The sequence below is a fragment of the Sorghum bicolor genome, chromosome 8 (genome assembly GCF_000003195.3).
Source record: "Sorghum bicolor cultivar BTx623 chromosome 8, Sorghum_bicolor_NCBIv3, whole genome shotgun sequence".
Classification (NCBI taxonomy): domain Eukaryota; kingdom Viridiplantae; phylum Streptophyta; class Magnoliopsida; order Poales; family Poaceae; genus Sorghum; species Sorghum bicolor.
In genome coordinates, this window is record NC_012877.2 from 48,245,245 (window position 1) to 48,272,153 (window position 26,909).

Sequence of the window (26,909 nt, forward strand, 5' to 3'; positions counted from 1 at the left end):
TGATCGTATGATCTTGATCAACGGCTCTCCTTTCTTCCTAGTTGAACAAAACTCAGGCCCGACCAGCTCCCTAACCCTAAGTCTCCACTCGAGGCACCGCTCATGCAGACCATAATACACATCGCACGGTAGACCAACCAATCCGCCACCCAACAGCGTGCCAGCACCTCGCATCCATGTCGGAGTCGAGCGCCACCACCAGTCCTTGAATCCATCTACTCCTAGATCAGCGACTCCTTGCAGTCCGGGATGAAGACCGGCGGCCACCAAGCCAATCACGCACGACGGCTCGGGAGCCTACGACAGCACATGCAAGAGTCAAGATCCACTTCCTCCCCAGCTCTTCTAGCTAGAGGGCGGTTGCTGACACTACTGAAGACCTTTGCTGACACTATCGGATACCTGTGCAAGATTTGGCCTTCCCGTGTCTCCATCCCAAATCTATTTTGGACTCTTATTTTGTTTTTGTGTGGGGATAAGTCCAAAAGCTACGTACTTCAGTTTGATGAGATGCGTGAAGGTATTTGGGATGCATTTTTATTGATCTGAGTTTTTATTTGTGGATTGTTATACTATGAATGTATGTATATTATTACTTGTGGGCTGTTATTTGTGATGGGTGACCATGATGAACTTATTCGGGTATGGGGATCCCGTGGGGATTAATTCACCGAGCGGGGACAGGGATGGAAAAAAGTATCCCCATAACCTTTCGCGGGGACGGGGACTCTATCTTTAGTCTAGAGTTAGTCTGGTTTGGATTTGGATTTGATGATTTGGATTCAATCTCGGTTTGGTTCCTTGCCTTACTTGCATATTGCAGATTTGGAAAAAAAAACCTTCATTATAGATTTGAGGGACCGGAGGAAGTTCCGTTGCTTTCGGAGTGGAGATTGTTACGGAAGCGGACGATAAGCTCATCTGGCGGGTGAACGGGTGGAGCAGGCAGACAACGTTGTTCCCATCACGCTGCAGGAGGAGCAGGCCGTCGGGGGAGTCGAGGACGCAGTGGTCCTTGAGCTTCGGGAGGGGGACACGGACAATGGGCTTGGCGGCGGAGAGGTTGAAGAAGCAGGCGTGGCCGCCGAGCACGCCGTGGCCCGAGAACCGGCCGAAGACCTCCAGGAAGAGCATCCAGCGGCGCGGCCGCGCGGGGAGGTGGCGGTGGCGGCGGCACGCCAGTGGGAGCAGACCGCAGCAGGATGAGGGGGTGGGAGCGTTCGTGCGCCCGTGCGGTTGGAGGATACGGAGCCGTCTGTGGAGGACAGAAAAGTAGGCAGACTCGCGAGAGTCCTGGGCGGGTGCGCAAGGGAAGGAAGGATAAAGGGCGGCGATGGAATCCGAGGCGGAGGCGGGCGCATACAGGGAAGCCGGAACGCGGACAGGAGAGAGGCGGGCAGGAAAAAAAGGCAGACTGAAATTTTGCCTCTTTATAGATAGGTATAGATGAGATGAGATTTTAAACGTATGTATAACCAAAACCAGTGGCAAGTTACAAGTTTTGTTGCCGTGAATCAGGTGAAATATTTCTAACTGACCAAACCAATGAACCTACCAAAAGGTAGCTCACTATCACCTATGGCTTCATCCAGACTCCATTTAATCAAAAACTACCTGTGCTAGCTTCAACCAAGCCTGAAACTGAATATACGCCAAACAAAACCTACCGACTTCAACACAATTTGGTACCTTGTTGGCATTGAACAAAATGCTTAAGCATATGACTTTTCAACTAATTTCAATGTTAAACTCATACTACATCCAAATTCCAATAATGTCCATGTTGTAGGCACATTCTCAATTATAACATGCTTGATACATGCATTGTAAACTTGCTCTTTTCATATGCTGGTAGCATAACATGGTGGACATTTGAGCAACAACCAGATTATACATACCTCTTAGTTTTATGGAAGACAGTTTATTGACAGAAGGCATCAGGAATACGCCAAATAAGAAATCTAATCGGCATTGTAGCTTAAGGCAGCAAGGTAGTAGTGCCAAGATTATTGACAGCAGCCAAAATATGCAGGAGGTTCAAAGTTGACATACGTAAACAAAAGCCCACATTAATTGTAAGCCTATGCTTTTCATCGATCACACAGAACATAAGAATAAAAAACATACCAAGGAAAAGCCCAAGCACCATTCTAATCAAAAGAAAGGAAAAATGCAACGCAAGATAGGAATCAACACCTTCCTATCTTTTCCTCTATGGCTTTTGATGCAACACGTAGCGACAGCTGCTCTCTGTTGTAATCATGAAGCCTCCGCTTGATGGCATGGAACTCCTTCTCGAGCTGCTGGACCATGGTGCCTCCACCTGCTCCTTAAGCAAATGGTCTTCTTTCGCCTTCTCGAGCTATATAAGGTGGAAAATTGAAGGGAAAAACGCAGAAAAGAAAACACACACATGGAGTGAAAATCTAAGTATTTCCCTGGACAGAATGCAGAAAAATGTAAAAAAAGAGGATGGAAATGAGACCTCGGTGATCTTAGCAATTCTTCAGCCATTCCTCAAGCGGGCTGTACTCTTTGGCGATGGGCTGTGAGCAATCATGCCTGAAGCGAAGGAAGTTGATGAGGGCGGCTGAGGATGTAGACGACAAGGGGTCTATCCGCACGGAGGAGGCCGCGGAGCATGAGGTCCTGAAACTAGATCGACTGGAGAAAGGCATTGGCCCTCTTGTAGATCCGCCGCCACCTCCCGAAGCAAAGCAAATGCAGAGATGAGGCCGCATCCAGGTGAGATGAGGGGCAGGCCGCAGGCGTACCCAAGGATGTTGACGAGGAAGAGTTGGAGGACCTTGGCGACGAAGCCAGACCGAAGATTTTCGACGTGATTGACGTAGAGGTTGGGGCTAGGCGTGATGTCGTAGCAGTGCAGCGACGCCACGATCTCTGTCGGTGAAAACAGTAGGAAGGAGAAGGAGCTTGCCATCCCCTCTGTTGCGGACACCACCGGCAAATTGAATCGAAATGGGATACGATGTCTGAGCACCGTCCACCGGGTGTGTGGGCGAGAGGGAAGGAGGGAGAGAGGTGGCGGCGGCGCGACCGGAGGTGAGGCCCACGAGGGTTATCGGTATTGGAATTGGTAGATAAAAGGGGTTAGCATGGGAATCGAATCCTGGCTGTGGAACCCAGTCGCATGGGCAGGAGAGCGTGCGGGGTGCGTTTCGATTGCACGGGAAGGGTGGACAAACGGAACGAAAGAATGTTGCACCAAATAATAATCTTACTTTTGTTCTTTTTAGTTGTAGTAGATTTAATGCTCTATGTATGTGCGCAAGATTTGATGTGATGAGAAATCTTAAAAAATTTTAAATTTTAGGCACAACTAAACAAGGCCTTACCAATGCAACTCGGAGGGCATGCTCACCCGTACCGTACCTGTGGTTTAATTTGTTAGTGGAAGAAAAAAAATCTGAGAGCTGCGAAAGCGAGAGAGGGCCCTAGAGCCTCGAGCTACTTGAATTGTTGTGCGATAACACTTGCTGTGAGCTTCCATTTCCATGTGCGACAACACTTGCTTGTTTAGTTCAAAAAATTCTAGATTTCCATCGCATCGAATATCTGAATATATGTATGAAGCACTAAATATAAATAAAAAATAAGTAATTGTATAGTTTGTCTGTAATTTGCGAAATGAATTTTTTAAATCTAGTTAATCTATAATTGAATAATAATTATCACATACAAATGAAAGTGTTACGGCATTCAAAACCAAGAATTTTCACCAACTAAACAAGGCCCACTGTTGTATATGCCTTATTGGGTATAGCATACAATCAACTCAGGCCTTGTTTAGTTCGTGAATTTTTTTTATTTTAGCTGTTGTAGCACTTTTATTTGTATTTGGTAATCCGTTCGTTGGTCTTATAAGTCGTACTCTTTCTGCCAGCCAACAGTGTTTTTCTCTCACGATAAATCAGCAAACAGTATTTTCAGTCATGACTTTTCAGACCAGCGTCTTGCAAATTACAGACAAACTGTGAAATTAGTTTTTTTATCTACATTTAATGTTCCGTGCATGTGCCGTAGGATTTGATGTAACGGATAAGCTTGAAAACCCTTCTTTCGTCCGTCCACGACAAGGGATGACACTTTCAATGCGCGAAATCCGTTTCGAGTTTGGAGCTAAACAATGTTTAGTTGTAATTTTTATTTGCAAAACGGACACTGTAGCATTTTTTTTTTATTTGACAAATATTGTCTCATTATAGACTAAATAGGCTTAAAAAATCGTCTTATAAATTACATACAAACTATATAATTAATTATTTTTTATCTATATTTAATGCTCTATGCATGTGCCAAGTTCTATATGACAAGGAATCTTAGAAAATTTTACAAAATTTTTAGAAAATAAATCAAAGCCTCCATCGTATTAATTGCTGACGCATGACGCATGCAGTGATGTATGCACAAGATATTTTTAGTGTTAGGCCTTGTTCAGATCCAAAAGGTTTTCGAATTTTGATTCTGTAATATTTTCGTTTTTATTTGACAAATATTATCCAATCATAAAGTAACTAGATTTAAAAGATTTGTTTCGCGATTTAAAAAACAAACTGTGTAACTAGTTTTTGTTTTTTTCTATATTTAATCTATGCATGTGCTGCAAGATTCGATGTGACGAGAAATCTTTAAAAAATTAGTTTTTAGAGTAACTAAACAATGCCTTATTGTCCCTTTTTTACGGGATCTTTGTCAGAGCAAGCTTTGCTGCAGATGCTCCGCTGCTTATAACAAGATTATCAGTAATAACGCAGCAAAGCCAAATAAGCGGCTGTATCTGGTAATGGTAACCGGCAACCACGACGTTTCGTCGCCGAGATTCCCCGGTTTCGTCGCAGAAACCTCTAGCTCCCGCACAGAACGGCAACTGGTGGATAAAGCCTTTGCTCCCTGTCCAAGCAAAAGGTCAACCTGGTCAGACGACATTATCCAATCGAAATCGATGCATATCCACTCGACACCGAGCGATCGATGCAAACCTAACGCGTCGAATATCTGCTACTGGATTGGATCATTCGATGAGGCTTTGTTTAGTTTGGAAAAAAATTTAGCTTTTGGGTTCTGTAATACTTTCATTTGTATTTTATAATTATTATTTAATCATAAATTAATTTAGCTTAAAAATTTTCTCTCGTAAATTATAAATAAGGTCTTATTTAGTTCTGAAGAGTGAAAAGTTTTCGGTACTGTAGCACTTTTGTTTGTTTGTGACAAATATTATTCAATTATGGACTAACTAGAATCAAAAGATTCGTCTCGTGATTTACAACTAAACTGTGTAATTAGTTTTTGTTTTCGTCTATATTTAATATTTCATGCATGTGTCACAAGATTCGATGTGACGAGGAATCTTGACAACTTTTTGGTTTTCAGAATGAACTATACAAGGCCTCAACTATCATCACACCATGCGTTGAATGTCACGGCAGTACTCTCTATGCTCCAAATTATTTATATTTTTGATTTAGTTGTCACAAGTTTAACTCAATTTATAAAATTTGTGTGTAATATTTGTATTTTCAAATATTTTTTAAAAAACTAGATTCAAATATGTTTTTAATAATACTAATTATGTACTATAAATATTAATATTTTTTTAATATATATTTTATTAAAATTATTTCTCGATAAATAAAAACAAAAGATATTTTAGACTGGAAGGAGCATGTGCTAGCAATAAATTCCGACAAGGAAGGGCCACCGAACCGTAGGTGTAGCTTGTTCGTTTGTTTGGCCTTATATTAGCCAAATCTGCTTATCATTTAGTAGTGTTTTTGTGTTACAATAAAGTTTTTAAATTTTGATATAATAGAATTTTCGTTTTTATTTGACAAACATTGTCCAAGCATGAAGTAACTAGGCTTAAAATATTTATCTCGCGATTTACAGACAAATTATACAATTAGTTTTGTTTTTATCTATATTTAATACTTCATGCATGTGCCACAAGATTCGATGTGACGAAAAATCTTGAAAAGTTTTTAGTTTTTGCAGTAAACTAAACAAGACCTTAACAACTCCAATCAAACACCCCTTAATATGTATTCCGACAAGGGCGGGCCACCAAACCATACCAGCCTTGTTTACTTCTATTTTTTTTACAAAATAGATATTATAGTAATTTCATTTGTATTTGACTAATATTGTTCAATCATAGACTACTTAGGCTTAAAAGATTTGTCTCACAAATTACAGATAAATTGTACAATTATTTATTTTTATTTATATTTAATGCTCATGTATATGCCGCAAGATTCGATGTGATGGAGAATCAGAAAAAATTTTGCAAAATTTTTTTAACTAAACCGGTAGCATCTGTAGCACCCAAAGACTTTTGCGGCACTATGCTGCGTTTGAACATACCAGACTTGAGAGATGGCCATCAGTGGCACCATCCCCACCAACCATATGTTGGATATGTTGAAATGCATGGAAACAAAATTCTAGAGAAAATAAGGAGGGATCCTAAAGATAGAATAGGATTACAGCTAGACGTCCTTGGCCTGTACTCCTACAAACACCCACCGAGAATCCATGCAATCAGTGCTACTCGCATTTGTTTGCTTCCATTTTGCTCAAAACAAGTCTTGCAAAGCCCATTCTTCTCTTCACCCTGCAACCGTGTTTCTCTGCATCCTGCCAGCGCGCGCGTGTTGTGTTGAGAGTTGAGAGTTGAGGCGCTCCGATGGCTGAGCTGATGGCCACCATGGTTGTCGGCCCTCTCGTGTCCATGGTGAAGGAGAAGGCCTCCAGCTACCTCTTGGACCAGTACAACGTCATGGAGGGCATGGAGGAGCAGCATGAGACGCTCAAACGCAAGCTGCCGGCCATCATGGATGTCATTGCTGACGCCGAGGAGCAGGCGGCAGCCCACAGAGAAGGGGCCAAAGCTTGGCTCCAGGCGCTTCGGAAGGTGGCCTACCAGGCGAATGATGTCTTCGATGAGTTCAAGTATGAGGCACTCCGTCGGGAAGCCAAGAAGAAAGGGCACTACAAGAAGCTTGGGTTTGATGTGATAAAGCTCTTTCCTACTCACAACCGTGTTGTGTTTCGTTACAGGATGGGCAACAAGCTTCGCCAGATTCTTGAAGCACTTGAGGTCCTCATCATAGAGATGCATGCATTTAGGTTTGAATTCCGACCACAGCCACCAATGCCTAAGGATTGGAGGCAGACAGATTCCAACATCATTGACCACCAGGAAATTGCTAGCAAATCCAGAGGCAAAGAGAAGGAGGAGGTTGTTAACAAATTGATTGGTGATCAAGTGAGTAATTCACAGCTTATGGTCCTTCCCATCGTTGGAATGGGAGGGCTGGGCAAGACCACCTTAGCTCAGCTTGTGTACAATGACTCTGAAGTTAAGAAGCATTTTCAGTTGCAACTTTGGGTATGTGTCTCTGATAACTTTGAAGTTGATTTAATAGCTAAAAGCATAGTTGAAGCAAAAGAGAAGAGCAGCAGTAATTCAAGTGAAAAATCACCACTGGAAAGACTAAAAGAAGCAGTGAGTGGGAAGAGGTACCTCCTTGTCTTGGATGATGTATGGAACCGTGATGTAAATAAGTGGGGAAAGCTGAAATCCAGCCTACAACATGGAGGCAGCGGTAGTGCAGTCCTGACAACAACTCGTGATCGAGTAGTTGCTAAATTAATGGCGGACACAACTCATGAACCCTATGATATCACAGGATTACATCCAGACTTCATCAAGGAAATTATTGAGGCAAGGGCATTCAGTTCAAAAAAGGAAAGGGATGCTAAGCTAGTTGAGATGGTTGGTGATATTGCAAAGAGATGTGCTGGATCTCCTTTAGCTGCTACAGCAGTTGGCTCCCTGCTTCATACAAAGACCAGTGTGGATGAATGGAATGCTGTATTAAGCAAAAGCGCCATATGCGATGACGAGACTGAAATTTTACCAATACTCAAGCTCAGCTATAATGGGTTGCCACCACATATAAGGCAATGCTTTGCTTTCTGTGCTATTTTCCCCAAGGATTATGAGATAGATGTGGAAAAGCTAATCCAATTATGGATGGCCAATGGTTTTATCCCAGAGCAACATGGGGTGTGTCCTGAGATCACTGGTAAAAAAATCTTCATGGACCTGGTGTCAAGATCATTTTTTCAAGATGTGAACAAAGTCCCATTTGAAGTCTATGACATAGAAGATCCTAGAGTTACTTGCAAGATTCATGATCTTATGCATGATCTTGCACAGTCTTCTATGGGAACAGAATGTGCTACGATAGTAGCAGAGCCTAGTCAGGCCTTGTTTAGTTCACCCCGAAATCCAAAAAGTTTTCAAGATTCCCTGTCACATCGAATCTTGCGGCACATGCATGAAGCATTAAATATAGACGAAAACAAAAACTAATCACACAGTTTGACTGTAAATCACGAGACGAATCTTTTGACTCTAGTTAGTCTATGATTGGACAATATTTACCACAAACAAACGAAAGTGCTACAGTTCCAAAAACTTTTCAGTTTTCGGAACTAAACAAGGCCTCAGAGTGATAACAACTTCCCATATTCTGCTCGACATTTATTTATATCTGTTGGTATACCAGAAGAGATTTTGAATACTTCTATGGAGAAAGGATCTATGGCTGTCCAAACACTGATATGCACTAGATATGCATATCAAGATCTGAAGCATTTGTCAAAATACAGATCCATACGTGCACTAAGGATCTACCGAGGTTCATTATTGAAACCAAAGTATCTGCATCACCTGAGGTACCTTGATCTCTCGGATAGATATATGGAAGCACTTCCTGAAGAAATAAGCATCTTATATAATCTACAGACTTTGGACCTTTCAAACTGTGGAAAGCTTAGACAACTTCCAAAGGAAATGAAGTATATGACTGGCCTCCGTCACCTATATATTCATGGATGTGATGGGTTGAAGAGCATACCCTCAGAGTTGGGAAACCTCACTTCCCTACAGACGCTTACATGCTTTGTGGCAGGTACTGGCTCTGGCTGTAGTAATGTGAGAGAACTTCGTCAGTTAGACCAGCTTGGTGGTCCACTAGAGCTAAGGCAACTAGAGAATGTGGCAGAAGCAGATGCGAAAGCAGCACATATTGGGAACAAGAAAGATTTAACCAGGTTGACATTAAGATGGACGACTTCTCGAGAAAAGGAGGAACAAGATAAGAGTACTAAGATGCTGGAGGCCCTCAAGCCTCATGATGGTCTGAAGGTTCTAGATATATATGGCTATGGTGGAGGCACTTATCCAACTTGGATTTGGATGAATACGTTGCAACAAATGGTGAAGCTTACACTATCGGGTTGCAAGAATCTCAAGGAGCTTCCTCCACTGTGGCAGTTACCAGCTCTAAAGGTTCTTAGCTTGGAGGGATTGGAAAGTCTTAATTGCCTATGCAGCGGTGATGCAGCAGTCACGCCATTTATGGAACTGAAGGAGCTTTCACTGCGCAAGATGCCAAACTTTGAGACATGGTGGGTCAATGAGTTACAAGGGGAAGAGTCAATATTTCCTCAGGTTGAGAAGTTGTCCATATACAACTGCGAAAGGCTGACTGCATTGCCGAAAGCATTAATGATTAAGGATACTTCAGGAGGAGTTATTAATAAAGTGTGGCGCTCGGCATTTCCAGCGCTGAAGAAATTAAAATTAGATGATATGCAAACCTTTCAGAGATGGGAGGCAGTCCAAGGAGAAGAGGTGACATTTCCTCGGCTTGAGAAGCTTGTAATTGGGCGGTGCCCAGAATTGACTAGTCTCCCTGAAGCACCAAATCTAAGTGAATTGGAGATCCATAGAGGCAGTCAACAAATGCTCGTACCGGTAGCAAACTGCATCGTCACTGCTTCGTCGTTGTCGAAACTGGAGTTGTATATCGATGACAGAGAGACAGCATGGCCGGATGGCGACAGCTTGATTCAACTGGTGGATGGCGAGGAGAAACAGAGTCACAATAAATCCCCTTCCGCTCTCACAGTTATGGAGTTATACAGGTGCAACGTTTTCTTCTCTCACTCAAGTGCTCTGGCGCTTTGGGCATGTTTAGTGCAGCTTGAAGATTTGGAAATTAGAAAATGCGAGGCTCTCGTCCACTGGCCAGAAGAAGTGTTCCAGAGCCTGAAATCCTTGAGGAGCTTAAGAATTCGGGACTGCAACAATCTTACAGGACGCAGGCATGCTTCTTCTGAGCAGTCTTCGACTGAACGGAGCAGTGTACTACCGGCATCTCTCAAGTCATTATTTATTGACAGCTGTCCTAAACTCGAGTCTATCGCATTCAGCAAGCAGCTGGATACTAGTACGAGTTCACGAGGTGGTGCTGCAGCACAGGACGACAGATCAGCATTAATTCAAGGGTCAGGGTCCTGCAACGACGCCACGGCATCCACACCAGTTCCTAAGCTTCCATCATCAACTAGACATCACTTCCTTCCTTGTCTAGAATCTCTAATAATATCCGAGTGCAATGGCTTGACAGAGGTTCTCGATCTTCCTCCGTCCATCGAGACTTTGACAATTTTTGGCTGCGACAATCTTCGAGCCCTTTCAGGACAGCTGGATGCCGTCCAAACATTAAGTATTGTGGGCTGCAGTAGCTTGAAATCATTGGAATCTCTCTTAGGAGAGCTCGCTTTGCTGGAAGAGCTCTACCTTTCTCGTTGCAAAAGCCTGGTGTCATTACCAAACGGGCCTCAAGCATACTCATCTCTCAGGAGTCTTACTATCCAGTATTGTCCTCGTATAAAGTTGCTTCCCCAGAGCTTACAACAACGTTTGGGCGATCTCAAGGACGAGGACAAACAACCAGATGCCCATTTTTACCATGGTAACCTTCAATTTCTCTATCTTTTTTTAGTGAAATGTTAATGATTTGTAAAGAATAACTATTTGACTTGACACATTCTATTAGCTACAAAACAAATGTTTTGTCCCAGTGGTAAAAAAGAAAGTTAATGGCTGAATTTTTATTATCTTGCTTCCGGCTGCAAGTTGAAATCAACTAGTTAACCCAACTTTATTTAGTCAATATAACATGACATCCCAGATTAGTGCTGCCAAATTGTCTATTAATACCTCAATTGTAGAAATTCCCTGGAATGTATGTTTTGCGTATGCAAAGTTTGTTAGAGACTTCAGAGAAAGCACCATATGTAAATGGCATTTTATTGTGAAGAAAAGTATGGCCATTGCCCCCTAATTACTTGATGAGTTAGAGCTTCTTAAAAAAAAATGTGTTTGATTCTGCTTTAGAACCTACAGTTTTTACAGCACTATATTTATCTGTTATATTGTTTCCCTCGATGAAAAGAAGCACCTAAAACCTTAACGCAGGTTAAATGATCAACTCAGATGACTGAAACACAATTTAAATGGTAGTTAGGGGTCTGAACAAAGAAACAAAAAAAAATGCTGTAATTATGGAGATTGAGAGCTAAATAAAGCTTTACCTGTTCTCTGCAAGTTCACAGCTACTTTGCATATAGTTTTATTCTTCCTACACTTTACATAGCAAGATAGTAATTTTAATTTTGAAAATATCATATATGATCAGGGTTAAACTATTGCAAATATGCTATCAAGAGGCACTTTTGTGCTTGAGATATGCTGTCACCATTCACCAGTCAAGACTTTTGCTACAAGTTGCTTCAATTCCATGATGGTGGAGACCAGGCAAGTTCATTCATTCGTAATTTGGACTCGTTTCAAACAAAGCAATTCAATTTGGCTTTTGGGTTCTAATGTTTCCTTTCCCCAGTGTTACTGAATTTGATCTCAACTCCTGCAGGTTTGCTCTGATGATTGTGGTCAGTGTTAGAGGCCAACACAGAACTGATTTCTCAGGTACCGAGGAGCTCTCAGCAAGATGGATACATCTGGCTAAGTTTGTTAGGAGTTTCCGGAAGTTAACAGATGATGGTAATCAGCTTTTTCACCTTTGATCGCCATGGAATTATGAATTATTAGTTATATTGCAAATTGTGTACATATTGTCTTGAATTTGAACATTATTGCAACCAAATTACATAAAATTATAAACGATAACTATTGATGGTGCTAGTTTATTTTGCTACATGCTGTACATGATTATCCAACTAGGTCTAGGTGTAGCAGCAACATATTGATCATCCATATTACTTGATATATTCACTGTTTTATTTTTTTCTCTAGTTTGGACTGGCTGTGGTAATGGCTAACCAAGCGTTGACTCAAGTGCATAGCAGTGCAATGTTTGCTGGGCCACAGATCACACCCATTTGGCCATTTGGCTCATTCTTCCACTAGGTGCGCTATCTCAAGTAACCTGACATCTCTTCACTGCTATTTCTGTTCAGTTCCTCATTGTTCCAAATGTGTCGATGCTGTGTACCAGGCTCTGTTTTCGCCAGGAGGTGAGGAGCAGATCTGTGTAGTGAGCTCGAAAGCCAAAGCTGAAGTAAGATTTCAGATAGGGTGTCACAGATGTGAAGGACTGAAAGTGTCCTGTCGCTGTTTGCATTCTCACCGAACAGTCACCAGCCCAGTATGGGTTCCTTCCCCTACATGGAAATACACATCTCATTATCTTAGACTGTCATATACTATTGTTCCAGATACCACCGAAAGGTGACAATGGTGTAAACTTCATAGCTCTGATTCAGTGATTGCCAGCCTAGTGTGGCCTAATGATAATGTACAGCCAATCTGCCACACATCGGCAACTTAAAAAACCTGCATCCATCCTTGTTCGTCTTCTCTTCAATAACATCAGTTACTCGGTTCCATTCCATTCGAGTCCATTCAATAAGCAACAGGCTTCTAGATACATTTGCACTTATTATAAATGCTTTATTACTGTTTAAGAGATCCATAATTTTGATAAGAGTGCGTCCTGCAAATAGATTTATTACTGAAAATGGTCTGGGGGCAGATTCACATCAATGATTGCACCTTAAGCTCTGACAAAACTGTTAACATCGCATCAGCCCCATTAAGGCAAGCATACATCATAGCCCCATTCAGCCCTGGATTCAACTGCAGTATGTTACATGCCATTGAAACAACAGCATCCACAGCAAAGATCATAGATACAATTGGATGAGCTCATCACTAACAACAGAAGGCGTCAGAACACCAAGATCTGTCAGGAGAAGTGTGAGATATTGGGGAGGTGTGTAGTCTCTTGCAGACGTCTCCACTTCCACACCAGTGGGTACTGGGACTCCAAAATCTATTGGTCGGTGAGCTGGTGTCATGTCCTTTTGATCCAAGGGATATAGCCGAGCAAACTGCAAAAGTGAAAAAGACATAGGCAACATTACGTTAGAAGGACAAATTGACCATCAAAATACACAAAGTTAGTATCATAATGATAGTTAAAAGGGTTTTCACTTCCAACATCAACACAAAGTGTATAATAAGCTAATAACTGAAAATAGTCTTAAAGGTTATAAACATTCTCTAAGAGCATCTCTAGGAGTTCGGTATAGTTTAATTGCTACACCAACAAATCTAGCAAGTTAACAGAAGAAATAGCAACCTTAAATTTTGTCTGTATCCAACAGTCTCCTATAATAGCTTCCTAAACGATTTTGCATTGGGAACCCCGACTTATTTCTAACCAACCAAACCTTTTTTAATAGTTTCTTTGTCGCTTACCGCTTTCTCATTTGGAACCCTTTATTTTCTTAATTTACTCATGCGTCCAATTTACTCCGATCTCCCAAGAAAAACACCGGGCAGAGAGCGGATAAGGAGTTCCTCTCGACTAGAAAAACTTACAAGTTGGAGAGGATATTTGACAACTTTTTATTTTTAAGGAGCCCTTTTACCAAACTGTTGGAGGGCACCTTTTTCTCTTTTTGTTAAAACATCAAAATAAGGAGTTGTTTTCCAAAACCCCTGGAGATGCTCTAACAAATTCCATATCATGCATTCAGGAAGAAACATTGTATGTCACTAATAAATTCATTGCATTCCAAAAGTAATGATGGATGTTAATACATCATTCAATTACACGAGTGAAGTAATGATGCAAAGCAATAACATGAGTGAAATTTTGTATCTCACTACCAAATTCATTAAATTGCAAAAGTAACGATGCAAAGCAAAAACGTGACTGAAGTAATGTTAATATATTATTGAAGTACATTATCATAGCATACATTACCTTGTAACTTTCAGCTGCCACATAAACAGGTTTGTTCATACTATGAGCCACAAGAGCTATCTGATAAGTGCCCATCATATTGATTATGCCTCCACTCTCAACAACCCCATCGGCACCAACAAATACCATGTCAACTTCATCCATAGAATAAGCAACAGCTGAATCAATTAGAACCTTAACAGGGATGCCTAATGCTGCAAGTTCATTTGACATTCTTAAACCAGTTCTGTCTGGCCTGCCCTCTGCAGTTCAATAAATGATAAACAGACATTACAATTACTAGGGTTCAGAACATGTCATCTGCACGTACTAATGGAGTAATAGATGGATGCATGTATGCTTCCTATTGCTCCTAGAAGCAAGAACAGCATTAAGCCAGAACGTAAAATGAAAAATTACAATTCAAAACTGATTATGATGACACAGGCCTTCCTTAACAGTTGCATTATAAAGGATTCTTCCTCTCTTCATATATTAATTCAGGGTGCATAAAGTTCAATCCCCTATTCAAGTTGCATGGAACTCCTAAGTTCTCTATTCAAAACCATGTGGGAAGCAACTAGAAAAACATGGGATACCAAAATTTGACATAAAAACTTCAGAGAACTACACATCAGCTAACGATAAGAATATACCTAAAAATACAAAAGAAATTTAGTTTCAACCATTTTGATGCACTTTCATACAATCATGGTTTCAAAGGTGAGCCAAGGTGAGTTGGGTACGCCTCATCGCCTAGGTGACAAGCGTAACTAGGTCCCAATGAGAGTTGAGTCCACCCAGATGCATATGTGACACCTTTGAAATAAAGCACTAGATGCAATGTATGTGTATGCCATCATCAACCTATTTGTGTAGAAACAGAATTACAGAAATTACTATACCTGTGCACAGTACCCGGAAGAGCTTGCGATTGGATGCAGCAAGCTTTAGAACTTCCAATACTACCCTGGAATACCCATGGACAAGTATAGTACACCCATCATAAATGAAATCCTGGCTAAGCATTGCAATTGTCTTGCGAGCCTGAAAAAACATCACCCCCGAAGCATTAGCACAAAAGTCATAAATTCTTGTACAGAAACTAGATAAGAATCAGGAGGTTTTGGATATGTGGATAACCTTTAAAGATATCTCTCCAAATTTTTCTCCTCGCTCAATTAGGCGTGACTTTGCTGCATCAAATTTCTCATGCTCCAGATGTGAGGTCCTTGTTACAAACCGCATGAACAAATCACAAGCAGCAGAAAGAGAAATGGATGTAGCATCCCAGGACTGAAATACATAGGCATTTTTTAGTCTCAATTCCCATAGTTAGAAAGTACACACGAAATTAAATCTAGAACCAGGAGCAGCACAATGAATGAAATTAAATCTAGAACCAGGAGCAGCACAATGAATGAAATTAAATCTAGAACCAGGAGCAGCACAGTGAATGAAATTTAATCGAGAACCAGGATAAATTGAAACTCCAAGAATTATGATCAAAATATGTTGGTAGAAGACATTAAGGAAGACAGTGCAAAAAAAAAAAGAGGTGACATTATGGTTCAGGAATGGATGTGCACACACAACTCAAGCTTCTCATGCTGGGGTCAGTACTCAGTGAGTATAACGGCGTAATATGAGGACTTTTGTGTGTTACAGTGATCATAACAATCAAACATTTGGCTTTCCAGACTGTCATTGGATCAACTATACAAAATAAGTCATTCCATGCTCCATGGTAATAAAGGTGAGACTGCAACAAAAAACTATAGGCAGAAGTGCTAATTAAGGTCTGAGGCACTCTCATGCAAACGGAATGTCTGATTTACTATCCTGCTTAACATGACGACAGCAAGTTCCGTAACGTATAAGCCATCAGGCATCAGCACAAAGAAAAAGAATGCAACAACAGCTCAGGGAATCATGCTGATCACCAAAGAATATGCACTTAATTAGCACAGGAGCGGGAACCGACGGAGCATCCGAGAAGGTGAAATCGGCCCGAGCTATCAACCTTGAGCTTATCAGACGCCTTCTTGAGCTCGATCTCGAGCTCCATCATGGTGGTGGCCCTGCTGGAGCGGATGACGGCGGCGAGCGCCATGATGGCGGCCACCGCCTCCGCGGCCTCGGGCTTGCGGCGCCAGAAGTTGAACTCCTCGATGACGCCGCCGGCGGCCCCGGGGGACGACGGCGTGGGCGGCTGGGCGGCCGCGTCGGCGGCATCGGCGCCCGGGAAGGCGGCGGCGGCGGCGGCCGCGTGCGCGAGCCAGTCGCTGGAGACGACGGCGTGGTGCTCCGCGCGCGTCTGGTAGTAGGCGGAGATGGGCGGCGGGACGGGGCTAGGGTTTTGGGCGGCGTCGGGCTCCATGGGATGGGGAGCAGCCCGCACGGGGAGAGGGCAGGCCGGCAGAGGATGAAACGAAGCAGGGGGGTTGAAATGAGAAGTGAGAGCTGTGGCCCCGTGAGATAGCATCTCAGCCGTCCGTTTACGCTCAGCCGAGAATGGTGTCCACCGTCGAGTTCCATTTTCATAATGGCTCTATTATTATAACTGTGCTTCTAATTACGAAACAACAAAGGGCATTTGGTCTAGTGGTATGATTCCCGCTTAGGGTGCGAGAGGTCCCGAGTTCAATTCTCGGAATGCCCCTGTTTTAGTTATCTTTTTTCATTTTTTTAAGTTTTTCATTTGCAACGTTCTGTTTGTAGCTGCAGCGTGTTCTAAGTCACATGACATGAGATAAGATTTGTCTCCTGCCATCCAACTTGAAAGCGTTAGGTTCCTACGTGAGAGTAAAACACAGAGTTGCACTCATTTTCTTCGTAGAATTTTCACTCGCTCTTACTAGTATTTTTCATTCATCGAACACCACTTGATAATATGACTCTAAAATCTTGGTGTTGGGGTGCAGGGTGCTCAACGTCGTGAATTGTAGGGCCCTTGACACGATTATAGGGTGCTCAAATAAAGTGGCATGTGAGGCGATGGCGGCTGCTAGTTTCCGTGGTTGATAAGATGGCTGCTGTTATTTTATTATGAAAAAAAATATTGTATATAAGCAAAGCTGATAAGTTCAAACGAACAAGGCCCAATGATGAAAATGAGGGGTGTACACATACATTTCCTTCCACGCTACACCTGCATCAGCCTATGCTCATGTTTCCTTTGCCCTGTCAAACTATGTCCACCTGTACGTAGAGTTGTAGAATCTACTACATGGTCACACACACTATGCACATTTGCGTATTGCATTCCTAGTGAGGCAACTGTTGACAACTAAAATTGTTCATTTTGTGAAGTTGCCAAAATATGGAACAGAATTCACCATTGTGTTCCTCTCATTGAGACGATCAAAAAACATATATGGAACGTCTAATTCGGGGTCCGGATGAAGAAGTCATGCCCTCGAGAAGATGCTCTGTTGTTGGAAGTTCCGACCCGAGTCGGGAGTTCCGACACACGTCGGGAGTTCCAACAAACGTTGGAAGTTTCTACCCGACTTCCGACAGACCTGATAACTGTTTGAATCTGACCTTCGAGATTCCGATCCGAACTGTTCCAAACTCGTAGGAAACTTGGAAAATAAGACTTGAAGAGGTTTTCTACTAGGATAAGACCACCCCCTCTATATATATATTAGAGGATCACGGCCGATTGAGTCCCCATCTATCCAATCGATAAAACATTAAAACACAAACTGATCTACTCCTTTTACCCCTTTTCTCCTCTCCTCCACCCTCCATATTGTTCATCCTTGATCCGACGACCAAGGATGGCGCCCTAGGCTCGCCGGCCGACCTAGGGTAACCCGCCGACGTCCTTGCCCTGACGGGGTCCCTCTCGGGCAAGAGCTTCAACGGTTTCTTTGCTAGTTTACCTAAAAACTAGTTGGTTCTTCGTCACACAAGTACGTTGGTTATCCTCTAGTGGTTTGCTTGTAAACCTCTCTGTTCTTCACCGTGAAAGAGTGAGATCCTCACTGTGTTCTTCGGTCTGTAGTGGCCCGGGCATCCAATGCCCCTTCTGGTGTGTGATTCGGACCACATCCGACGTCAACACACTTTTTGGCGACTCCGCTGGGGAAGAATTTGCTTCGGCTCTACTTTATAGCCGATTCTTCTTGCCCTAGCCCTAATTCCCACCAATCTATCTTCTTGTGTTCGCCATTACTGTTCAATCTAGCCCAAAAGGCCGATTTAGATCTGGTTTTGACCCCTTGTCATCTTGCTTGCAATTTTGCATCGTGTTGTGCTGCTTATTGAAAAATTCAGCAAGGCAGTCAAGCTCTAAATCATGGAGTACCAAGGGGAGTCATCACAATGCTACTGCAATTACCCCGAGGTACAACTTGCAAATACATATTATGATTCTAGTGGTTATTTTGTAAGTTCCATTAACTTTCATGTTGATGTTGCTGGTCATAATAATACTAGATATGTTGCATCGGCTGCTACTTTTGATATATTATGGATATTATGGTCAAGAGCTGATGTCAATTGTAAATTCTTTGGATTTTGATACCGCTAGCAGCATACAACATGTAAATCCTTGTTTATCAGCTATAAGTACATGATATGTGGTTTCACCACAAGACATGCCGATGAACGAGAGAATTGGCTATGACAATGCTAATTATTTTGCCAATTGCTCTCAAAATTCAGCACCATATGCCAATGCTCCTATTAATAATTCGGCTTCATATGTTACTATCAACTCAAGCCAAACTAATGAAAATTCAATAAGGTGTGCTAATGGTAATACTCATGATTTGGCTTCATATGTTGCTCCTAGCTTAGCCGAATCAATAAAAGGTGGGTATATAATCATACTCATGATTCAACTTCATGTGTTGCTAGTAGCTAGAACCAAATCAATGAAAACTTAGCATGGTATTCTCAACCAGAATTTGATTTTAAAAATGGAATACTAGAATTTAAAAGAATGCTTGAGAAGCAAAATGAATATTTTGCAAATAAAAACTTTGGGAGTACTAGCAAGAGGCCGATCACATCTAAGTCATCGGCCATGAGCATGAAAGATAGAATTGATTCAGATGTAAGCAAAGGTTCGGCTGCAAAAGCCGAACAACGTAATATCCATTCCAAATCAATCACATCTCAAAGAACAAGTCTTGCTACAAAAAACATGAGAAGCACAAGAAAATAGCTAGACTTGATTTTTCAGGAGCCAAAGGGGTTATATGTTTATCTAATGATTACAACATCATTTATGGAGATCAAGCCCCTATAAGCAACAAAGGAGCGATGTCTGTCTGCCCAGAATCAGCTAAGCTGACTTTGAAGTCGGCTAAGCCGATTCCTGCCTGCTCTAAGTCAGCTAAGCCAACTCTCGAGTCAGCCAAGCCGACTGCCTCTACCGCCTGCCCTGAGTCGGCTAGGCCAACTGCCTCTACTATTGCCCAAGTTGGCCTAGTAGACTTCGAGTAAGCTAAGCTGACTTTTCCAGTTTCGACAGCCACCGATGCGTCCTCGGATAATTCGGTATGTATTGTTGATCATGTTCTAGAGATGAAGAGTGGCATCATGCAAACCAAGAACATACACTTCTTCAACATGATAAGAAAAGTACAAGATGCAAATATTTTGCTCAAATTCCAATTCGGTCACGCTATATCAATTTCAACATCTATTAGAGATATCTTTGCTAATGGTTATAATAGACCGATTGAGAATAGAAATTTATTTGTTCATGATAATGTAAATTTAGATTCTATCGGCCAGCACATTGTTTCATATGGCAAGCCCGATAGTGGTAGTTTGTCAAAGGTAAAGCTTCTCAAAAGCAATTGCAAAAGTGTGGCCGAATGGATTGATGTCAAATCTGATCCATTCGTTTGCCTAGCTTTAAAGCTGACTCCACAAAAGAATCAGCTAAGAAAACCAAAGTACACCTTTGACTTTACTTTTTGTGATCATGTATTCGATATCTTGCTCAAGAATAATTTTATTAGAATCATTGATTATAATGCTTTGCTATCTATTCAAAACTTAGAAGAGCTTACATATTGCAAGTGGCACAATTCTTCTGATCATAATACTTCTCTTTGCAATGTATTTTGTCGAGTGATCCAATCGGCCATTGATAATGGACGATTGAGATTTTCTAAAGCTCAACAAGTGGACCAATTGGATTTAATTGGTCTTGATGGAAAATAGGTTTCAAATCAGCTTGCATTAGCTGATTCACTCAAAGCTCAAGGATCCAATGCCCAAGAGAGAGAGTAGAGCCCTCAAGTGAAGAAAACTTTGTTGTCCAAGAATTGCAATTTAAAGGTACTCAAGAGGATAACAAGGTTATCATAATTTCAAAAGGCACTAGGGGGCAGGTGAAATCTCTCCAATTTGAGCAAAGGCCGATTGATCCCATTGAGCAAAAGGAATCGGCCAAGGATTCTCCTTTGAAGTATGTCTCTCAAGTTGGAGATAAGGAGGATTCTCATAAAGTTGATGGAGGTAAAGGCCGTGACAAGCTAAAGAATAGAAGGCCAAAACTTAGCTTCAAGAAACTTCTAGCTAAATATGAGAAGATAGTTGAAGCGAATGTCACCAATCGGTCAAAGAAAGTTCAATCATCAAAATTGCCTCCAAAGCATAAGTCCCAAGAGTGGAATTGGCAAGGAAATAGATCTCACGCAGCAGCAACATATTCTCCTTTTGAGCAGCCAATTCCCATGTCATATGTATCACAACATGCAGACTTTCATCCTAATTCATCTTGGGGCTGGTTTGATCAAGAGGCACATGTTCCATCATATTTTAGGCCACAATATGTAGAGTATGCAGCTCCTAAAAATTTAGAGAGATCATCATCTTATAAAGACTGTATTGATCAAAATTGGTGGAGCTCAAGCAAAGAAGAAAGTGGTAAAGCAAGTTTACCGTGTGATGTATGATGGCCGAAAGGAGAAAAATTCAGATCTGAAAGCCGATTACATTGCTAAAAAATCTGGCTATTGATGGCATGCAAATGAGAAAATCATCTATTGATTTGCTACATGCCAAATCTGAACAAAAGAAAGTGAAAGTGCCCAAAATCAAAAAAGATTTACCGCTATCCAAAACAGAAATAAAACTGATATGCTCAATCGGTTTACCAAAGTGGCAAGAGAAGAAATTGCAGAAGCTTAGTGTAGAGAAGCTAAAAGAAAAAGGCTTAGCATGGGTTCCTAAAGAAAATATTCAAGCTCAAAAGGATGATGCTCAAGCAAGTGGTGCAACAAAGGTAAAGGAGAGAAGAAGATTCAAGAAATAATTGCCAAGTTGGAGGTTTGCACCAAATCATCAAAATCAGTGGTCATGGCATCATCCATACTCTCTACCTATGCTTATGTGGAATTCATCCTATGGTTTGCCTGGTTATCCCTCAACTCCTTATTTTGGTCCTTGGTGTGGATCATTATATTATAGAGGGTTGCCAAATTCTTCTGCTTATCAATGATGAAGAGCCAAAATATTTATTTCGGTTATGTATGCTCTTGTGGATGAATTCATATGGCCAATATTTTGATATCAACCTTAATGTAAAATATAGCCGATGAGTGTTTGCAACCATCGTGCTATTAGAAAGCTCCCACAGAATTCAGTTTTGTGGCTTTCAGGTCTGGGGGGCATGATATATGTATCTTGATTTACTTCATGGATGTGACAATTTGATTAATCGGCTTACAAATAAGGCCAAGGTGTTGGCATGATCATTATTCCTCACAATGATGCTGTTTGAGACATCAAGCCGATTAAAATTACATTTGCACTAGAATTCAAGCCGAATGTGAATTTTCCTTATTTGGCTTGGCTATGTTGTAATCCATGAGGTATGACATGTTGAAGGCTATGGTGATTCTTTACTAGTAGTACAACAAGTCACTAGCATGAAAATCAAAAGGCCAACATGTTAGTTCAATAAGCATCTGGCCTTGACGTCGGTGGGTGTAATTTTCATGTTCAAGAAAAGCTGATGTATGAAAATTTAGAATTTTCCCATACAAGCACAAACAAGTCAAGTTAGATGATTACTCTAGTTGGCGTAGCCAACTTTCCCCTACAATAACCCAGTCAGCTAAGCTGACTAGCCCAGTTGGCTCAGCTGACTCGCTTATGGCCAACCCGACCAATTGAAAGGTCCTTGTTTGGTTTTGGTAATTGAGTGACAACTTAGGTGGACTAATAGTGTTTATGTGAGATACATAGGAGATTAGTCCACAGGTGAATATGTGATGAAGAAAGAGCTCATTGCATATGAGACATGACATGGAGTCATGTGACCAAGGTGGAGAAGATAAGATGAGGCTTGGCTTGATGGACCGGTTGCAAGTGTGAAGGGCAAGTGAGAGGCTTTGAAGCGAGGGACCACGTGTGACGGTGAAGCTTGAGCAAAACTTGGCGCCGATGGACCAAGGCAATGGTGAAGAGCAAGTGAGGTCAAGATCGATGAACCAATACGGTCACATGATGATATAAAGTGGATCATATCATTTGGTGATTGGTTTGTGCATGTGTTGCATCAATATTGGAGGAGATGAAATGGAAAGCGCAAGGCAAAGATATAACCTAGGGCTTTTTCATTTCACCGGACATAGGTATGTAGAGAAGTTGATGACCGGATTTAGGATAGATAACTGTACTATAAAGAGGGGAAATCTTTAATTGCAATGGTTATCTAGTGCCACTAAGTGTGAATCTCATTTGCATATACCTAGCGCTTAGTGACGTGGTGAGTTGCATGAGAAAGCCTATAAAAATATTTGTAAAATGCTAACACACATGCACATGGTGGTGTAGACTTGGTGGTGTTGGCACATTTGCAAAGGAGAAGCTGTTGGAGTTGATTTTGATCAACTTAGTGAAGAGAGAGGTTTTTCGGTATTCTCTAGACAATAGGTTGGCTCTTGGATTGAAATACTGCTTTGATCCATTATGACTTGGATCAAGCATCCATATGGATTGCGTAGCACTCTAAGTAAGCTTTCCAAAATGTCTAAGATCATTGAATTCGGAGTTCAGAGCTAAAAGTTAGCAACCTAACAAGGTTTGAGTTGGTGGTGAGAATGCAGGACCGAAAGTTCCGTTGGAAGTTTTGGTGCCTGACCAGAAGTTCTGGTCAGCCTGATAGGAAGTTCTGGTTGGATTGTGAGAGGTGCCCTCGCATTTGAGAAAACACTTCTGGTGTCTGACCGGAAGTTCTGGTCTATGACTAGAAGTTTCGATCCATAACCGGAAGTTCCAGTCCATGAATGGAAGTCTGCACAGGAGCCTTTGTGCATGCCATCGCGTGTCAGGATTCACTTTCGGTCTCTGACCGGAAGTTCTGGTGGAACTTCCGATGGGTCCGAGTCTCTCACAACGATCAGATCTACTTGGCCACAACGGTCAGATCTACATGGACCGAGGCTCCAACGGTCAAATCTAGTTGGACCGGAAGTTCCGGTCCTAGGCTCCAGAACTTTTGGTGCCAAACTATAAATACCATTGGGAGCGTGTGTTGACAGATGAGGGAGCTATTTTCTTCTTCCTACTATTCTCTCTCCCCATTTGGAGCACAAGGAAGTTAGGGTTCCTCCTCTCCTCTTTCTCTCCCATGGATTTGAGCTAAGATTTCTTAGAGAGATTGAGAGCCCTTTGTGGGTGTGGATGAGAGGTTGAAGATCCAACATTTCCCCTTCCTCTCCCTCTCATGCTTGGTGCTATTTTGAGTGAGGGAGTGAGAGCCTAGTGTGTGCATTCAGGATTTGCATTTGGTGGCACTAGGAAATCTTTGTGATTGGGGATTTCTTGTTACTCTTGGTGATTGCCATCACCTACACTGTTTGGTGGATTATGACTCCGTTCGAAGCACGCGAGAAGATTGTGCGGTGCTCCGAAGGAGGATTTGTGAGGGGTATGGTGTTCACCCCGTAGGGATCACGAAGAGCAATTCTAGTGGATTGCTTGTGGCTTGGAGGATCCCCATCTTGAGAGTGGATGTGCGGCACCCGCTGAGGGTTTGGCTTTGGATTGCCAATTAGCTCGTGATCCATCAAGTGGGTGAATCACCACAAAGAGGACGTAACTTGGTGGCAACCAAGTGAACCTCAGTAAAAATCACTGTGTCAACATTATCTACTCTTTTTGGTGGGTTGCATTCTCCATACACAAGCTTGTATTTACATTTTCTATATACTTGTGCTTGTGTAGTTGCTCTTGTAACTAGTTTTGCTTGTGTAGCTTGCTAGTTACCTTCTTGCTTGTGTAGCTAGAAGTAGTTCCCTTGCATGGCTAATTTGGTTTGTGTAACCTTGTTAGTCACATTGCTTAGTTTGCGTAGCTAAGTAATTTGCGCTCTCTAATTTGGCATTGGTTGCCTTGTTATTGAGCATTGCTAGTGAGCTTAGGAGCTTTGTGCTTTCACTTGCTAGTTGTGTAGGAGCTCCCCGGTTTGCAAAGTACTAGTGGCATAGGTTTCTGTGACCTTGCTCCTAGAATTGGTTAGGTGAGCTCTTGCTTAGGATGCACCTTGTTTTCTTGTTTAGGATCTTTTACAAGGTTCTAGAGAACTTAGATAGAGGGGTGTAGTCTGGGCTAGACCGATAGTTTTAATTCCGCATTTATTTCAGTTAGCTAGCACAATAAGTTTTAGAAAGGACTATTCATCCTCCCTCTAGTCCGCCATCTCGACCCTTCACCAATCTACCCGAGAAGCTATCAAATCAGCCCGACAAAACTTCGTAATGTTGGGGCTAATTTATGTGATTGGAGGACTTCCTTGTTGACATATTTGAGTGATCCAAGTGCTAAAGTTGATAAGAGTGTTAGGTGGAGTGCTTTCAAATATGTGTTACATAACAATGAATTATATCGGAGGACCGCCAAAGGTTTGTTGTTGAAGTGCTTGGATTCTGATCAAGCAAGAGTGGCTATGGGGGAAGTCCATGAAGGTATTTGTGGTACGCATCAATGGGCCCCTAAGATGAAGTGGTTGTTGAGAAGGGTTGGTTTCTATTGGCCCACTATGATGGTCGATTGTTTTTTATACTACAAAGGTTGTGAAGAGTGCCAAAGGTTTGGTAATATTCAGCTTGTGCCTGCTGCTATGCTTCATCCTATCATCAAGCCATGGCCTTTTTATGGTTGGGGGCTAGACTTTATTAGCCAAATTCATCATCCGTCTTCCAAGGGACATCATTTTGTTTTGGTTGCTTAGATTATTTCACTAAGTGGATCAAGGTAGTTCCTTTGAAGAATATGACACACAAGGATGTTATTGAGTTCATCACTAAGCATATCATTCATAGATTCAGCATCCCTCAAACATTAATGATAGATCAAGGGACATCATTTGTGTTTAAGGAGGTGAGAGAGTTTGCCAAATTATATAAAATAAAATTGCTCAAATCATCTCCATACTATGCTCAAGCTAACGGTTAGGCCGAGTCTAGTAACAAGACTTTCATTAAGCTCATTAAAAAGAAGATTGAGGAAAATCCTAGAAGTTGGCATGAAGTTTTGTCTAAAGCTCTACGGGCACATCGCATTTCAAGGCATGGTGCCACAAAGGTTACTCCTTTTGAGTTAGTATATGGTCAAGAGGTCGTGTTACCTGTCGAAGTAAATTTAGAGGTATACAGGCTTGCTAAACAAAATGATTTATCAATAGTTGTGTATCATGATCTAATGATGGATAATATCGGTGAGGTGACTGATGTAAGATTGAAAGCTCTCAAGGAGATAGAAAAAGACAAAGCTCAAGTTGCTAAGGCATACAACAAAAAGGTCAAGAGAAAATCCTTCCAAGTAGGAGAGTTAGTGTGGAAAACCATACTTCCTATTAGGTTGAAGAGTAATAAGTTTGACAAGTGGTCACGAAATTGGGAAGGTCCTTATAAATTAATCAAAGTCATACATGGTAATTCTTATATGCTAGAGACATTGCAAGGTGAACGTCTCAAAGTAGCATTCAACAAAAGATACTTGAAAAGGTATTTTCCAAGTGTTCGGCAAGAAGCCCAAAGTGCTCTCCAAAGAATGGCCGATACATGTATCGCCCTTAGAACAAATATGGCCAATGTATACATCGCCCTTAGTCACTAAATAGCCGATGAGATGGGTATCATTGTTGTTTAGTTTTGTTTGTTTAAGTGTTTTCAGTTTCATGTATCATTCACCTAAAAACAGGGGGCTATGTTGACAACCAAAATTGTCCATTTTGTGAAGTTGTAAAAATGTGGAAGGGACTTCATAATTGCATTCCTCTCATCGAGATGATCAAAAAACATATATGGAACATCTAATTCGGGGTCCGGATGAAGAAGTTATGCCCTCGAGAAGATGCTCTACTCTTAGAAGTTCTGACCCGAGTCGGGAGTTCGGACACACGTCGGGAGTTTTGACTCATGTCGGTGTTGATACTTCCTAAAAATAGAATTTTAAACCTATCCTAGCAATAGCGCCAAAAATACTTGTTGACACTTCTTAATGCAACTACTAAAAATAGATTTTTGAACCTATCCTAGCAACGACGTCAAAATTACTTAACATCACTTAAGCTAGGTTGTCATCCCTAACATGATGTAGAAGTGCTAGTATTAAATCTATATGCCTTTCTAGGAATAAATAAATAAATAAAGGATCCACAAGCGCATAGATAATACCGATGTAGCATTTTAACTAGGAGTATTCCAGGTATCGTTATTTATATTTTTACCACTGGAAAGGGACTTGCAATTGATAATGAGGAATGAGCACTGCATG

At 41.6% G+C, this 26,909-nt stretch overlaps 2 protein-coding genes, 1 long non-coding RNA gene and 1 other non-coding gene across 5 annotated transcripts; 2 read left to right on the top strand and 2 right to left on the bottom strand.

The window, feature by feature from the left end:
• On the bottom strand, positions 1,963-3,221 carry LOC110429784. Its single transcript, XR_002446939.1, has 2 exons — positions 2,486-3,221; positions 1,963-2,362 (listed from the first exon to the last, which is right to left on the bottom strand). It is a non-coding gene; the product is annotated as an uncharacterized LOC110429784 (long non-coding RNA).
• On the top strand, positions 6,394-12,507 carry LOC8063290 (putative disease resistance protein RGA4). The gene is made up of 6 exons (XM_021446102.1): positions 6,394-8,293; positions 8,540-10,853; positions 11,580-11,698; positions 11,814-11,944; positions 12,197-12,310; positions 12,399-12,507. The coding sequence occupies exons 1-3, from the start codon at positions 6,707-6,709 to the stop codon at positions 11,624-11,626; spliced, it is 3,948 nt and encodes a 1,315-aa protein (XP_021301777.1). The 5' UTR covers positions 6,394-6,706; the 3' UTR covers positions 11,627-11,698; positions 11,814-11,944; positions 12,197-12,310; positions 12,399-12,507.
• LOC8063291 (translation initiation factor eIF-2B subunit alpha) lies at positions 12,840-16,622 on the bottom strand. Of its 2 annotated transcripts, none has more exons than XM_002443163.2 (5): positions 16,177-16,622; positions 15,297-15,449; positions 15,059-15,200; positions 14,175-14,416; positions 12,840-13,293 (listed from the first exon to the last, which is right to left on the bottom strand). In XM_002443163.2, the coding sequence occupies exons 1-5, from the start codon at positions 16,531-16,533 to the stop codon at positions 13,087-13,089; spliced, it is 1,101 nt and encodes a 366-aa protein (XP_002443208.1). In that variant the 5' UTR covers positions 16,534-16,622; the 3' UTR covers positions 12,840-13,086. The 2 variants fall into 2 exon arrangements, with proteins under 2 accessions (XP_002443208.1, XP_021301779.1); XM_021446104.1 differs by having other exon boundaries at positions 16,138-16,612.
• TRNAP-AGG lies at positions 16,744-16,815 on the top strand. Its single transcript has one exon. It is a non-coding gene; the product is annotated as a tRNA-Pro (tRNA).